The sequence below is a fragment of the Salvelinus alpinus genome, chromosome 2, assembly GCF_045679555.1.
Source record: "Salvelinus alpinus chromosome 2, SLU_Salpinus.1, whole genome shotgun sequence".
Lineage (NCBI taxonomy): Eukaryota > Metazoa > Chordata > Actinopteri > Salmoniformes > Salmonidae > Salvelinus > Salvelinus alpinus.
The window spans coordinates 27,930,428-27,946,039 of NC_092087.1; the positions used below are offsets into that span (position 1 = coordinate 27,930,428).

At 40.7% G+C, this 15,612-nt stretch overlaps 1 protein-coding gene across 2 annotated transcripts in view; it reads left to right on the forward strand.

The window, feature by feature from the left end:
* Positions 1 to 15,213, forward strand: part of LOC139557679 (protein FAM107B-like) — a 52,832-nt gene extending 37,619 nt beyond the window's left edge. For both annotated transcript variants that reach the window (XM_071372773.1, XM_071372780.1), the window contains 3 exons: positions 2,843 to 3,071; positions 12,519 to 12,681; positions 12,789 to 15,213. In XM_071372773.1, the coding sequence (XP_071228874.1) occupies positions 2,843 to 3,071; positions 12,519 to 12,681; positions 12,789 to 12,902 (506 nt within the window). In that variant the 3' untranslated portion in view covers positions 12,903 to 15,213. The remainder of the gene's footprint in view (positions 1 to 2,842; positions 3,072 to 12,518; positions 12,682 to 12,788) is intronic.
* Positions 15,214 to 15,612: the final 399 nt, after the last annotated feature.

A 15,612-nucleotide genomic window follows, 5' to 3' on the forward strand; every position in this document is an offset into this window, starting at 1 on the left:
CGACGGGGTTTTGCCTGGCCCGAACTATGTGTGTCGTCTGCAGAACCGGTTAGAAGCGGCTCACACCTTCGCAAGAGAGCAACTCGAAAACGCAGGGGTGCGCCAAAAGCGCCACTACGACTCGCGCGCTAGGGGGAGGCACTTTGGAGCGGGAGAATGTGTGTGGCTTCACAACCCCACGCGCAAGAAGGGGCGGTGCCCAAAGCTGGACAGTGCATGGGTGGGGCCGTGTCTGGTGATAGAGAGAGTGGGGGAGGTGACGTACCGGGTGGAGGTTCCCCCACGGAGCAGGAAGGTGGTGGTCCACCGGGATCGATTGGCACCCTACAGAGGGAGGAAAACGGTAGGGAATGGGAGTGAGGGCTCTGATGTGAGCCCACGGGAACAGTCTAACGAGGAGACTCTAGCACAACCTGAGCCTGGGGAGGGGGCTGCTTCTTCGGAGGGCGCTGGAAATGACATTGGGGCAGAGGAGCGTTCTGGGGGGCCACCGCTGAGAGTCACGGGGAGGCCCAAGAGACTGATGCGACCTCCGGGTCGTTTTAAGGATTTTGTTGTGTAACCCTAGGGGCTAGGGTTTAGAAAGGGAGGGGCTATGTAACGACCCGGTATTGTGTTCTGTGTTTGTGGGTGTGTTATGGTTCTCATGGCTACTAGCAGGGGTTAAATATGTCAGGACAGATGGAAAGGTTGGGGGGGTATGATGGGTAATACCGCGGGATTTGGAAATGCATAAATAGGGATTACTGTCTCATTGTTCTCTCTCTTCTGTTCGTGCCTTGATCTGTTCCTATGAGAGTGACTCTTGACCCGACAGGGTAACATTGTGTACGTTCGGCATTTAGCGGCGTGGGTTGTGGCCGGATCAATAGCCCAGTTTATGAATAAACCTGTGTTCTGACCTGCACACCTAGAGTCCGTCTCTTTTCCCTTTATGACCCAGCCGGGTCATTACAATATTAACTCAATTACCTCGACTAACCTGTGCCCCCGTTCATTGACTCTGTACTGGTACCCCTTGTATGTAGCCTCGCTACTGTTATTTTACTGCTGCTCTATAATTACTATTATTTTAAACTTTTTACTTAACACTTATTTTTCTTAAAACTGCATTGTTGGTTCACAGTTTATAAGTAAGCATCTCACTGTAAGGCTAATACAACACCTGTTGTGTAGGGATCCAGCAGAGAGCTGGAGCACAGTAAGCTGCTTTAGACATCGCTACTGCTTTAGAAACCTCTCCCTCCATTTACCTCCAAGGCATTAGAAGGCAGTCTGCATTGCTGGACCAGCGCTCATAAAAAAACAATTACCCTGGGCTTCTCTTTCTCTCTCTCTCCCGTTCTATTTCTTTCTATGTATCCCTCCCTTTCTGTGTTGCTCACTTTCTTTTTAGGACTTTTTATCCTGTCTCTCTCCGTTCCCCTGTCTCTTTCATTGTAATACTTCTGTTATCTCCAGCGCTCTCTGTATTGCTCTCTTTCTTTTGATTACTTTCTCTTTCATTTCCTCCTCTGTATTGCTTTCTCTCTTTCTATTACTTTCTATCTTTCCCTCTCTATGAATTGCGTTCTCCCTGTGCTCTCCCTAATGCCCTATTAATCCTCAGAAAAATGACACAGCCTGGATCACATGTTTCTGCTGTTGTTCCTTCAGAGTCACTGCAAGTTACTGCACTGTACATGGCTAAAAAAGCAATAATTTTACTGTAGTTGTCAATCTGCTGTTAGTGGCATTCTGTCAGAATGAGAATGAGGCAGATAAAGAAAATGGCCCAACTAGCATTTCAAGCAATGGCCTGAATTCAATTACCTGTATTTGCTAACGCAACACAAGAACCAGATTTATTTTCCCATCTAAAATGTGTTGATGTGTTTGTTACTGTTTCCAATGCACAAATCATCTCCTGTTGGCTCCAGCCCATCAACAACCTGTCACTAGCCCTGATTGGGAAGAGCTGGGACAAGACAACCACAGCTCATTTCATTTTTCTGAAATATTAAGTAGCAGAGATGGTGTCTGGTTGCACTTGAGAAAGAGTCATTGTTCTGAGCTGGCCTGCTTGCGTATGACATCTGATCTCTCTCCAGAAACACTCTAGCACAGATCAGGTGCCTCTTAATCTGTCTGTTCTGATGGAACAAAACCCACTAAAATATGTGGAAAATACAGTGGGCTGGGACATTTGGTACAGACATTACGAAACCATGTCTATGCTTGAATGTATCTTTGTATGTTCTGATGGGACCATTCACATCCTAACGACGGAATCAACATTCTATGAATGATCCTATCACTTCCATTGAGAGTGCTGCGGATTGACTAAATCCCATGCATGTCACAGATGTCACTGAGGGAATGAGTGGTAGTTGCCCCACCTTTATGGAGTACCTAATAATTGACTCAGAATGTTAAAGCTTGTTGTACATGACATTCTCAAAGGGGGTTGCTTGCATGTATGGTTTACAGTGAGCAAAGAAGGTGTAACCTAGTGTGTCAGCATCTCAACCCACAGCAGAGTGGGGAAAGGGGATATGGAATTTCCTCTAGCTCTAAAGAACGCAAACGGAGCCAAGTGCCTGGCGGCTCACCTGTCCTTGCTCAGCTGCTGCCCGGCTAATGTGTGAAAATGAGCAGGAATGTTTCCTCATCTCCTGAGGATCCAGAGATTTCCCCATGATGGGACTTTGGAACCTCTGCTATGGACACCTTCCTGTTACCTTCAGTCACGCCTCAATTTCTAGTATACTTTTCCACAGTTTTTTTTCTTAATCACTAACACTGGTGTCTTTCTCTGTCCATTTCTCCGGTCCCACCCTCTCTCCTCCTCTCTGTCATTCAGCGTCAGCCTATGCGGACCTGCAGTGGGAGCAGCAGCCCAGGCAGGATGGGAGCCACCCACCTCAGGACTACCCTCACAGGGACCAGCCCCCCGTGGCTGGCTATGTCCCCCAGCCAGATTATGTGGAGGGAGATGATGATCTCATCAAGCCCAAAAAGCTCCTTAATCCAGTGAAAGCCTCCAAAAGCCACCAGGAGCTCCACCGAGAGCTGCTCATGAGTCAGAAACGGTACAACTCCCACCCAACAGAGTCCCATACAAGATCTAGAACTAACAGCTGATTTAGCTTATTATCCAGCAATCTAGCTATTGGTATGATTTCAGCACTTACACTGTACTTGTTTGCATGTTTATGCATCTGTGTGCGCACACAGACAGTCAACCTGACAAGTAATTCAGAATTCTCAGCCAAGCCCTCTGTAATGTTTTGCCTCACATATACTTATATTATATCACAGAGGATGGATATTTCCGACCGTAATTCCCCATTATAGATTCATATGATATGATATTTTAGGCACATACCCATATCATGGCATTACGTAAATGAAGAAATACAGGATTTCTAGTGATCACTGTACATGCCTCAACATGTATGGATTTACATAAAAGGAGAAGTACATACTAAAACATAGACAATAGTCACGAAATGTCAGATGACAAAGGTGTAATCTCACTTGTCATTTATATAAACCAAAGGTACTGTATTGTAACAACATAACAAACAGAAAGGATAGTGTCACGTTCGTCGTAATGTGGAAGAGAGGAGGACCAAGGCGCAGCGTGAAGTGAATACATTCTTCTATTTATTTAAGAAGAAAACACTAACCAAACTAATACAAAACAACAAAATGAACGTGACGCTATATATAACAGTGCAGACACAGGCAACTAACACATAGACAATCACCCACACCCCACAATGACAAAACAGGCTACCTAAATATGGTTCCCAATCAGAGACAACGACTAACACCTGCCTCTGATTGAGAACCATATCAGGCCAAACACAGAAACAGACAAACTAGACATACAACATAGAATGCCCACTCAGATCACACCCTGACCAAACAAAACATATAAACATACAAAGCAAACTATGGTCAGGGCGTGACAGATAGGTTTAAAAAGGGTCATAATGATCTAAACAAAGTCTGATCGTAGGCAGCATTCCCATTTACCCTCTCTCTTACACTGCCCCTCTAAAATGCTTTCTGAAAGTGGTATTGGTCATCCACTCACAACATAGGCTAGTAAGTACACTTAAAAGTTCCAGAAATATTTAGCTAGCAACTGCAGCACTGGAGGTAAGAGGACTGTTTAAAGCAGCAGATGCCTCCCATTCAACTAAGGAAGCAGGATATTTTCAGCATGCCAGGTTTGGGTATGGGGGATGGAAGGGAAAAACACCCCCTATTTAAAATGTCTCAAATAGGAATTCTTAAATGGGCTACAAAGAATCAGCTCTGTTTGGAGTTTGGTATGAAGAAAAACATGCCAGCATTTAGGGAAAATGTGCAAGTTCATCACAAGTCCAGCTGTGATTGCAATAGTGGTGGGGTGAACAGAAAAGTGTGGTTCAACTTTACACTGCTGCTAAGCTATGGCAAAACAAGCCAGTGTTCATATACAGTTCATATTTGTGTTAACACCCAAAGTTTTAACCAATCCTAGACTCAGTTGTTATTCTTTTACCCCTACGAATGTGAAAAAAATGCCATTCTAAATAAATACTGCACAGACAGTGTATGGCATATCAAATAGCAACTACCCAAACAGAGCAGTTCTTTCTCTCCATTGAAGCCTGTCGTCTGTCGCTCTTGATCAACATCTCTTTAATTAGCAGGACCATTAGAAGCCAGTTGTTGCTAGGTGACAGCCCACCACGATCCTGTCCCTATCGCTGAGTTGTTGGGATCTGGGCAAATCCCCATGACTCCAGCACTCCAACCCTCCATGAGGTGACAGTGGGAACTCAGACCCTTAAGAGAGTGGGCAACAGAGGACTGTTTATGCCCCTCCAGCCCTGCTGTTTCACTGCCATTGAAGAGTAGGCCCATAGAAAACCAGGCTCTGGAAGTAAAAATGACATTCTTCTAGTGTTCTTCTTGTTTGTGTCATTATGCAGTTCTCCAAAACGCAAGAAAAATGTCATTGTAGAATGCCGTAGAATGCCACAGAATGTCAAAGATTGCCATAGCGCGGAAACCCAATTTCCAGGAATATGGAATGCAGTATACAACAGGCAAATATCTCCCTTATCTGCTCTGAACTTCCCTTTCTGTAATCTCTCTACAGTACGATAATTTCCCAACTTATCTGTTTGGTGTGTCTGACCTGTATCTGAACTTGTTTACTCTGTAGCATTGGTCAGTTAATCATTCAGGCGCTAAATAGGTTATAATAACAATATCCTGCAGGAGAGTCAGACCAATCAGTCATAACCCACTAGTCTACTAATAAATAATTATTTGTGAAGCAAATCTGGTAGAAAAGGACATGCATGTCTGCTGTCTGTCTATCTTCTAGTAATTTGACTCTTATAGAATATATCCACATCCTAGTATTGATCTGACAGAGAGAAAGACACAGTACACTAAAACCTGGAGTGTAATTAGTGTGAGAAATGGGAAGAATATAAAACATAAATGTTAATAGATAAATATAGCAGAACATTCAAGTCTAATTTACAGTATCCAATATCTTTCCACATAACAAATACTACAGTTTACTATAGAATACTATAGTACTAAATTTAGAATTCTATAGAATTCTGTAGTAAAACTGTAGTACACCGTAGAATCCTATACTCCACACTGTAGTATCCCTCAAACATGTAGTGCATACTACAGACTTTTGTAGTATACTGTAGTGTACTATACTACACACTCTAGTATCCCTCGATCATGTAGTGCTGCTTACTTTAGAATTTTGTAGTATACTGTAGAATACTTTATTACACGCTGTAGTATCCCTCGATTGTGTGGTGCTTACTATAGAATTTAGTAGTATACTGGAGAATACTATACACTGTAGTATCCCTATACTACATTGTAGTATCCCCCTCGATTGTGTAGTGCTTAATATAGAATGTTTTAGTATACTGTAGAATACTATACTACACACTGTGGTATCCCTTGATCACGTAGTGCTTACTTTAGAATGTTTTGATCGATTGGACTGCTAGCCAGCTTTACTGCTAGCTGCTAGCCAGAGGTGGTTACATGTACTTAAGTACATTCTTGGAGGATCTAGTACTTTTCTAGTTACTCTCTGTGGGCTGCATTTGCACTCTTACTCAAGTAATTTCTGAAGGAAGTAATTTACTTTTTACTCCGTTACATTTTACCAAATCACTTCCGTTATATAGATATAGTCGCTGTTGGATGAAAACCTCCTAATTTCAAAGTTGGTGATTTACATTAATATTATTTTTTACATTAATGGATACTATTGGTTCCCCTTTATGTCTTTATGAACGTTTCACGACCCCTTGACCAATGAAATGTATTCAAAATAGTCCATTGGCTTTCGAAGTTGTCTGTCAAACCACGTATCTCAACCACGGCTCTTGAAGTGAAGTGCACGTCTTCACTCTTGAGGAGATTTTTGTTCGTAGGTTCTTAGCCAGACACGATCAGAGGTAAGTTGCACTTTATTACCTTCGCCTTTGTAATATTATATATCTTTGGAGAAACATCAATATTTCTCAAATACACTGAAGAAAAATATAAACACAACTTGAAACAATTTCTAAGATTTTACTCAGTTACACTTCATATAAGTAAATAAGAGATTTTAAATAAATTAGGCGCTAATCTATGGATTTCACATGACTGGGAATACAGATATGTTGGTCACAGATACCTTAAAAAAAAGGTAGGGGCATGGATCAGAAAAGCAGTCAGTAGCTGGTGTGAAAACCATTTGCCTCATGCAGCGCGACACATCTACTTTAAAAACGATTTGATCAGGCTGTTGATTGTGGCCTGTGGAATGTTGTCCCGTGGAATGTTGTCCCATTCCTCTTCAGTGGCTGTGCGAAGTTGCTAGATATTGGCGGGAACACGCTGTCATACACATCGATCCAGAGCATTCCAAACATGCTCAATGGGTGAAATGTCTGAGTTTGCAAGCCATGGAAGAACTGGGACATTTTCAGCTTCCAGGAATTGTATACTGATCCTTGTGACATGGGGCAGTGCAAACATGAGGAGATGGTGGCGGATGAATGGCACGGAAATGGTCCTCAGGATCTCGTCACGGTATCTCTGTGCATTCAAATTGCCATCGATAAAATGCAATTGTGTTCGTTGTCCGTAGCTTTTGCCTGCCCATACCATAACCCCACTGCCACCATGGGGCACTCTGTTCACAAGGTTGATATCAGCAAACTGCTCGCCTACACGAAGCCATACACACTATCTGCCATCTGCCCGGTACAGTTGAAACCGTGATTCATCCATGAAGAGCACACTTTACTTGACCACTGAAGTCAGTTACGACGCCAAACTGCAGTCAGGTCAAGACCCTGGTGAGGACGACAAGCATGCAGATGAGCTTCCCTGAGACCGTTCCTGACAGTTTGTGCAGAAATTCTTCAGTTGTGCAAACCCACAGTTTCATCAGCTGTCCGGGTGGCTGGTCAAACAATCCCGCAGGTGAAGAAGCCGGATGTGGAGGTCCTGGGCTGGCGTGGTTACACGTGGTCTGTAGTTGTGAGGCCGGTTGGACATACTGCCAAATATTGATTATTTATTTATTACTTACATGATTCTTATCGGAATACCTACCTTGATGTTTATTCCATGCTGAAAGGTGTCTGATTTGCATACTAGTAACATGATTGATAGTGACATTTCAATATTGTTATTTGACTGTTTTATCACTTACCTGATCCTCTTGATATTTCCTTCTGAGTTAAAAAATAATTAATCACACTTGGTGTAAATCTTTTTAGTATGCATTCACCATAACATGTACTTGAAATTATAGCGAAATTAATTTTCATTAATGTCATTCATTTACCTTTTTATGAAATTGAGCACATTGATAGATATTAAGTCAACATTGAATAGGACCGTAGTTTAAACTGTACAGCCTACACACACGCATTCACTTCTGCTTTTCTACAGGCAGGCAGGCAGATACTCAGAGGTAAGCTGGCAGGGTGTCATGCTTTCAATTAAGAATCTACATGTATCTGCTGGGCTTGGGTTGGCACTGCTACTAGTGCTAAGAGGGGTATGGCTATGAGAGTCAAAGCCCAGAACAGGCAATCTGTGTTGGGCACCATGACAGAGAGAGAGACCTTACAGCACTGGGAGATCAGCCACACCACTGTGATGGGAGTGCAGGTCATCAACTTGAACAGTCTTTCTCTCTCTTACTGAGTGGTCTCCATTTTCTCTGATTGCTGTTTCGCTACCTCTCTCGTTCACTCTCTCACTCTAGATGCATATTTTTTGTGTCATTGAGCATTGATGTCTGGATAGATGTAAGATGAAAGAGGGGAAAAAAGCATACACAGAAAAAAACATGTTTTGTTTCAAATGTCAATGCCGTTCACAATGCTGTGTAGTAAGAAAGGACTGTCTATTGATTTTAGAGCAGTGAGAAGGTATAGAGGAGTCAGAGGTCCCAGAGTAGGTCATGAATAGGCCTATGGATGACAGCAACCAGAAAGTAATATAGTGGACTCAAATATCAGCCCTTTCACTGTGCTATTCTTGTCCTGTGCTTGGCGATCAAACTATACCTTCTACAGATTTTTGGGGAATAGGGATTGTAGTCTATTGGTAGTGTGTTACTTTCATAAACTATCTACAGTACACAGGCTACTGCTATAAACTGTGTGTGTGTGTGTGTGTGTGTGTGTGTGTGTGTGTGTGTGTGTGTGTGTGTGTGTGTGTGTGTGTGTGTGTGTGTGTGTGTGTGTGTGTGTGTGTGTGTGTGTGTGTGTGTGTGTGTGTGTGTGTGTGTGTGTGTGTGTGTGTGTGTGTGTACACTGCTCTGACTTATTTGATGAGCAGAGACAAAATTAACAAAAACACTAATCACACCTCAATAGCAGCCCTCCCTCTCTCTACCACCCAAAAAAAATGGTGACTGCATCTCCCTAAGGGGGCCAAAGGCACTACATGAATTGAATTAGCAGTCTCAAAGAGGAGAGGTGAGAGGAGAGTTACAAAGAGAGCTCAACACTTTCTATCTTATCCTGAGTATAATGGCATTTCACTCTGAAGAGGTCTGATGTGAGATATTGGGGGGAGATATTGAATGAATTCTTGATGAGTTTTAGAGGCCATATGCTATGATTGAATAAACTCAAAGTTGATTAACAATTGAGAAGGATGGTTTTCTTCCTTTCTGATAAAACAAAACAAGGGTCCCACCACCAAACCTCAGTGGTGTGCTTCCTGCGGTCTATTTCTGTCTAATAAGAAAACAGACTCCTAATTAATCTGGCATCACCATAGAGATTCAGAGACAAACACCGGTCTGTGGATCACAAGTCCCGTAGCCCTTGTTAGGACTACAGGAGAATTTATGAGCAGGGAAAAAAGCTTTACTTCTATGCCATTGTTATTTGCAAAAATGCAACATAATCCTTTCACATTTTATTTTTGTCATATTAATGTAATTGAATCATGAAGAAAAAAACTATGGGTGAGCAGTGGTGTATATTTATGGATGTCAAGGGGAGCCAGGATTCCCCAAAAATTGGACCAAGAAAAAAATATTTAAAACAACAAACACAATAATTTATTTAATCTCTGAGTTTGATAAATGTCCTTCAAATCGCAAGAGGCTGAATATACAGTATCTCACCGGAGAAAGCATCCGAACTAACAAAACAGCGCCCCCTCTGTCTCAGTATGTGTAGCCCATCTCGCTGACGCTGTCAGGTCAGAATGGTTATGACACTGTTGTCAGCAAGCATTTGGCCTGCCTTGATAAAACATATATAAAATATAGCCAATCAGCGTTGAGCTAAACTGAGCGAGCTCAGCTGTGAATAGTCCTGGCACACCAAAAAAAAAGGGAAGCCAGTTTGGATTTGGCTTCACACCAATCACATTACATCTGAAGCCAAACGTCATTGACAGAATTTTTTTTGAATTGTTGAGTCTCGTTGTGTTGCTGTCCTCAGGTGGCTAGCTAGCTAGCTAAAATCGGCCTTTTCTTAAATTAGCCAGGAATATATATAGGGATTTGGACTTGTGGTTTTACCTAATTCTCCATACTAGCCAATGATTTATAACGCAGATTCTGATCAAACCATAAATTCATACATTGTGCCCCTGGCCAGATAGGATGGAAGTGCAACATGTGGTTAGATGTAGTAGGCTAATGTTACGTAGCTGGGCTGGCGCATCGTTGCCCATGAAAGGCAGTTAGGCTAGCGAGCAAGCATAGGAAAACAAAAACTAAAAGTGTATAATGTGTGACAGAGTTATAGACCGTTTAGCAGTGATGTAAAGTACTTAAGTTAAAATACTTTAAAGTACCACTTAAGTAGTTTTTTGGGGTATCTGTACTTTACTTTAATATTTATATTTTTGACCATTTTTACTTTTACTTCAATACATTTCTAAATAAAATAATGTACTTTTACTCCATTCAATTTCCCTGACACTCAAAAGAACTCGTTACATTCTCAATGCTTGGTAGGACAGGAAAATGGTCAAATTCACGCACTTATCAAGAGCACATCCCTGGTCATTCATATTGCCTCTGATCTGGCGTACTCACTAAACACAAATGCTTAGTTTGTAAATGATGTCTGAGTGTTGGAGTGTTCCCCTGGCTATCTGTAAATAAATACAAAAATAAGAAAATGGTGCCGTCTAGTTTGCTTAACATAAGGAATTTGTAATGATTTATACTTTTACATTGAATTTGACACTTATTTTAGCAATTACATTTACTTTTGATACTTAAGTATATTTAAAACCAAATACTTTTAGACTTTTACTCAAGTAGTATTTTACTTTGTGACTTTCACTTTTACTTGAGTCATTTTCTATTAAGATATCTTTACTTTTACTCATAATACTTAACTGTATTAGACTAAGCATAGATGATTAGATGATGTTAAAATGTTGTAATGGTGCTGGAAGAGTGGCGGCAGCGCCTGTTTTCTTTGCAACTTGCGGTAACTCTCTGTGGTTATAAATCAATAGTTATTTAGTAGTCCGAAAATGTCATAAACATTAACTTGCTCGACCATGCTGTATGTCACGTAACTGTTTATGGACTTCACCGGACATATGTTGCTCTCCGGTTTTGTGATGAAACAAAAGTGTGGATGAATTTATTCTGCTCACTGTGTCTTCTTATTGTCTCAGCCTTAGGCCTATACAGTTGAAGTCGGAAGTTAACATACACATATGTTGGAGTCATTAAAACTTGTTTTTCAACCACTCCACAAATTTCTTGTTAACAAACTACAGTTTTGGCAAGTCGGTTGGGCATCTACTTTGTGCATGACACAAGTAATTTTTCCAACAATTGTTTACAGACAGATTATTTCACTTATAATGCACTGTATCACAATTCCAGTGGGTAAGTTTACATACACTAAGTTGACTGTGCCTTTAAACAGCTTAGAAAACTCCAGAAAATGATGTCATGGCTTTAGAAGCTTCTGATAGGCTAGTTGACATCATTTGAGTCAATTGCAGGTGTACCTGTGGATGTATTTCAAGGCCTATTTGCTTGACATCATGAGAAAATTTAAAGAAATCAGCCAAGACCTCAGCACTTCACAAAATAGATGGCATCATGAGGGAGGAAAATTAGGTGGATATATTGAAGCAACATCTCAAGACACCAGTCAGGAAGTTAAAGCTTGGTCGCAAATGGGTCTTCCAAATGGACAATGACCCCAAATATATTTCCAAAGTTGTGGCAAAATGGCTTAAGGACAACAAAGTCAAGGTATTGGAGTGGCCATCACAAAGCCCCGACCTTAATCCCATAGAAAATGTGTGGGTAGAACTGAAAAAGCGTGTGCGAGCAAGGAGGCCTACAAACCTGATCGAGTTACGCCTGCTCTGTCAAGAGGAATGGGCCAAAATTCACCCAAATTATTGTGGGAAGCTTGTGGAAGGCTACCCGAAACTTTTGACCCAGGTTAAACTATTTAAAGGCATTGCTACCAAATACTAATTGAGTGTATGTAAACTTCTTACCCACTGGGAATGTGATGAAAGAAATAAAAGCTGAAATAAATAATTCTCTCTACTATTTTTCTGACATTTCACATTCTTAAAATAAATTGGTCATCCTAACTTACCTAAAATAGGGGATTTTTACTAGGATTAAATGTCAGGAATTGTGAAAAACGGAGTTTAAATGTATTTGGCTAATGTATCCGACTTCAACTGTATATCAGGTTGTCAAGCAATATGAACTAACAGGATACAGCAAACAACGCACTTATCACAACACATAGGTTATAATAAGACTTTTTTTCCTGACTTGTCTTCCCCAGTGATTTTACCCACACACCACTGCTTTGGGTGAGGAAAGGATATTGTATGAGAGCAAAATCAGAACATAGCATTTAGCATGATTAGAGTTCCCTCTGCTGGAGACAAGAGGAAAACATTGAAGTTAAATTAAAATGCAGATGACCTTAGTAAATACCTTCTCTCGCTCGGTCTCTTAGGAGTGGCGGTGTTGGGATGGAGTCTAAGCCGGAGCTGCAGCGTGTCTTGGATGCCAGGAAGAGGGAACAGATCATCAAGCAGAGGAAGGAGGAAGATGAGGCCAGAAAGAAGATCTCCCCTCTGGAACAAGAGCTCCTCAAGAGGAAGGAGAAGCTAGAAGAGGTAGGAGAGATCATCAATCGGTCAATACAATTATATTGCTATAGAGCTTTTTACAATTTAATCTAATCGAAATTGATTGAATAAACTCCCTTTTGTTTCTGATTCAGCTGGAGAAGGAGCAGGAAAAAAAACAAGAGACCGTGAGAGCCCCAGAGTTTGTCAAGGTCAAGGAGAACTTGAGACGGACGTCCTTTCACAATAATGGAGAGAAAGAGGTGTAGGGACAAACCGGTCCAAGGATACCGTTGAGTTAGAATCTGCTGGAGTTTGTACACTTGTGTGTATTATGCGCGTGAGTGGACACAGAACAGCTGTGTTGTGTTGCTCTGACTGCACAACTCAAGACAACAGCAAGGAACTTCTACCTACAAGGACTGGTTGGCAAGCCATGACACAATGCCTTCACTAACCCACTCAGAGCAGAGACACAGCGGGAGAGACAGAGAGAGACAGAGAAGGAAGGTTGACTCTGCAATGGGCTACTGTTACAGGGATAGGTCGAACTGTGTCTGTGATATCTCAATCCAGAGTAACTGACATGAGAGTGTTAGGGTCAAAAAGGACAACATGGACTCGGGGGTAGACGTAACATAGTAAACGTAATTCCGGGGCACTACAAATAGTATGATATGTTACGTTTCGTATGGTATGAATTAATTTGTGGATGTCCATCATCCATTTCGTATGATTATTACGAATGACAATTCATACGATATGTTACAGATTGCAATTTGTACAATATGCTAAGAATTTGCTAAACATATGACATGATACGAATTCCAATTTGTTGTCGCTAACGTTAGCTAGGTGGCTAGCGTTAACTAGACTAACGGTTAGGGTTAGGGGTTAAGGATAAGCTTAGGAGTTAGGGTAAAGGGTTAGGGGAAGGGTTAGCTAACATGCTAAGTAGTTGCAAAGTAGCTAAAAAGTAGTAAATAGTTGCAAAGTTGTTCATTAGCTAAAATGCTAAATGTTGCCCGTGATGAGATTTGAATACACAACCTTTGGGTTGCTAGACATTCGTGTTATAGGCCTACTCATGCATCCCGACCAACCACCCTACTTTTGTTTTTACCTTAAGTAACCTTCTGTCTTATGTAACCATACCAAACATAACATATCATACTAGTGTCAAATTTACGTTTACTATGTTACTTTTAGTCTATAAGACCAGGCTGAAGAAGAGGGGAGAAGCTATTCACTAGTGGATGTAGTGTTCCGTACTGCAATGACTCTAGAAACAAGGACACGTAAGATGTTAAGAGACAAATCCAAAGTTGGTTGTTTATCTCAAGTGTGTCACAAAGCAGTGGTTACTTTTCATCTTAGGCTGTGTATATCCAATAGCAATTCTCTAGGTTACAGTATAAGAAGCACACTGTACCTGCACACACAATCAGTACAGATTGTTAATAACAGTAAACAATCAAATGTTCCTCCTACTAATGGCATTTATCTGCAATTCAAGGTCACATGTCTCAATGTGAAATCTCTCACTGAGAAAGCACCTATCCCTAACAGTGCCTTCCTAGCTCTAGCTGCATGTCATCCTAATCAAAAAGTTCAAACCAAGGAACGCTATCTTTATGAAATAGTGGTGCGTGTAACGCTTATACCAACGGTATACTATCAAACCACATGATCTGAGGAATCAGATAGAGTATTTGTACAGTATGTAGGTGAGTGTGAGTGGTTGTGTGAATGCATGTTGCAGACACAAGAGACTGACACAGAAATCGCGGTCTTTTGTAGCTCAGTTGGTAGAGTATGGCGCTTGTAACACCAGGGTAGTTTGATTCCTGGGACCACCCATACATAAAACGTATGTGCGTGTGAGATTGTATAAAAGCATCTGCTATCTGTAGCATACGTTATATTATAGATATAGATTTTTCTCTAACCCCATTTCACAATTTTTTTGTAACATATACATGTTTTGAAAAGGGATATTTATGTTTTGTGCTTAAGGTCTGAGACCAGGTAGATATTCTCACATTTGTAATTGTATCACAGCGCTTTTTAAATAGTATTATGTAGCGATACAAAATAAAATGCAATCATTTGAATGTTATTTCAATAAGGCACTTTAGAACATTGAAATTATGTATCTGAACATTTATTTTACCGATCAATTATGCATTTGTCATTTTTTAAATGTCTTTAATATGTTTTTATCCTGATTGCATATAGATGGCCATTTGTATTTTGGTGTTTTTTCACCAAATATTGTTCTACTTGTATGAAATATCTGCCTTTACTGACTCCTGCAGCCACTTAAGATGTTTAATATTATAAAACTGTACATGTTATAAACATGAATACATTCTTTCTCATTTCTATTTCAGTCTCTTCATTGCATAGAAGCATGAATATATTAATGTATGAATATTTCAATAGCTTTCACAATGACAGAATGATTGTTATGAATAACAAAGGTTTGTACTTCAAATTACTATGGTACATGTTTGAGAAGAGAGGTTCAAATTGTATTGTATTCCTTTCTAAGAAAATAAATAAAGGACAAACACTGCATTGATAGTTGCACTGTGACCTTTCATTTGGTCTGATAATGTCTGGATCATTCCACAAAAATAGTGGCTTTCCTGTCGCCCGCCTTAACCACCTGGAAAATCACTTAAAAAGGTCAGATAATAACACAAAATATATGTTTTTGTTTTAATTTAAGTGTATTATTGTTAATAAAACATATGTAAGACAGTTAAATTGCAAAATATTATTGTATACATCGTAGAACAGGGTTTCCCAAGCTCGGTCCTGGGCCCCGCCTGGGTGTACGTCTGTTTTGGTTTTTGCCCCAGCACTACACAGCTGATTAAAATAATCTAAGCTTGATAATTCGTTGGTTATATGAATCAGCCATGTAGTGATAGGGCAAAACCAAAACGTACACCCTGGTGGGGCCCCAGGACA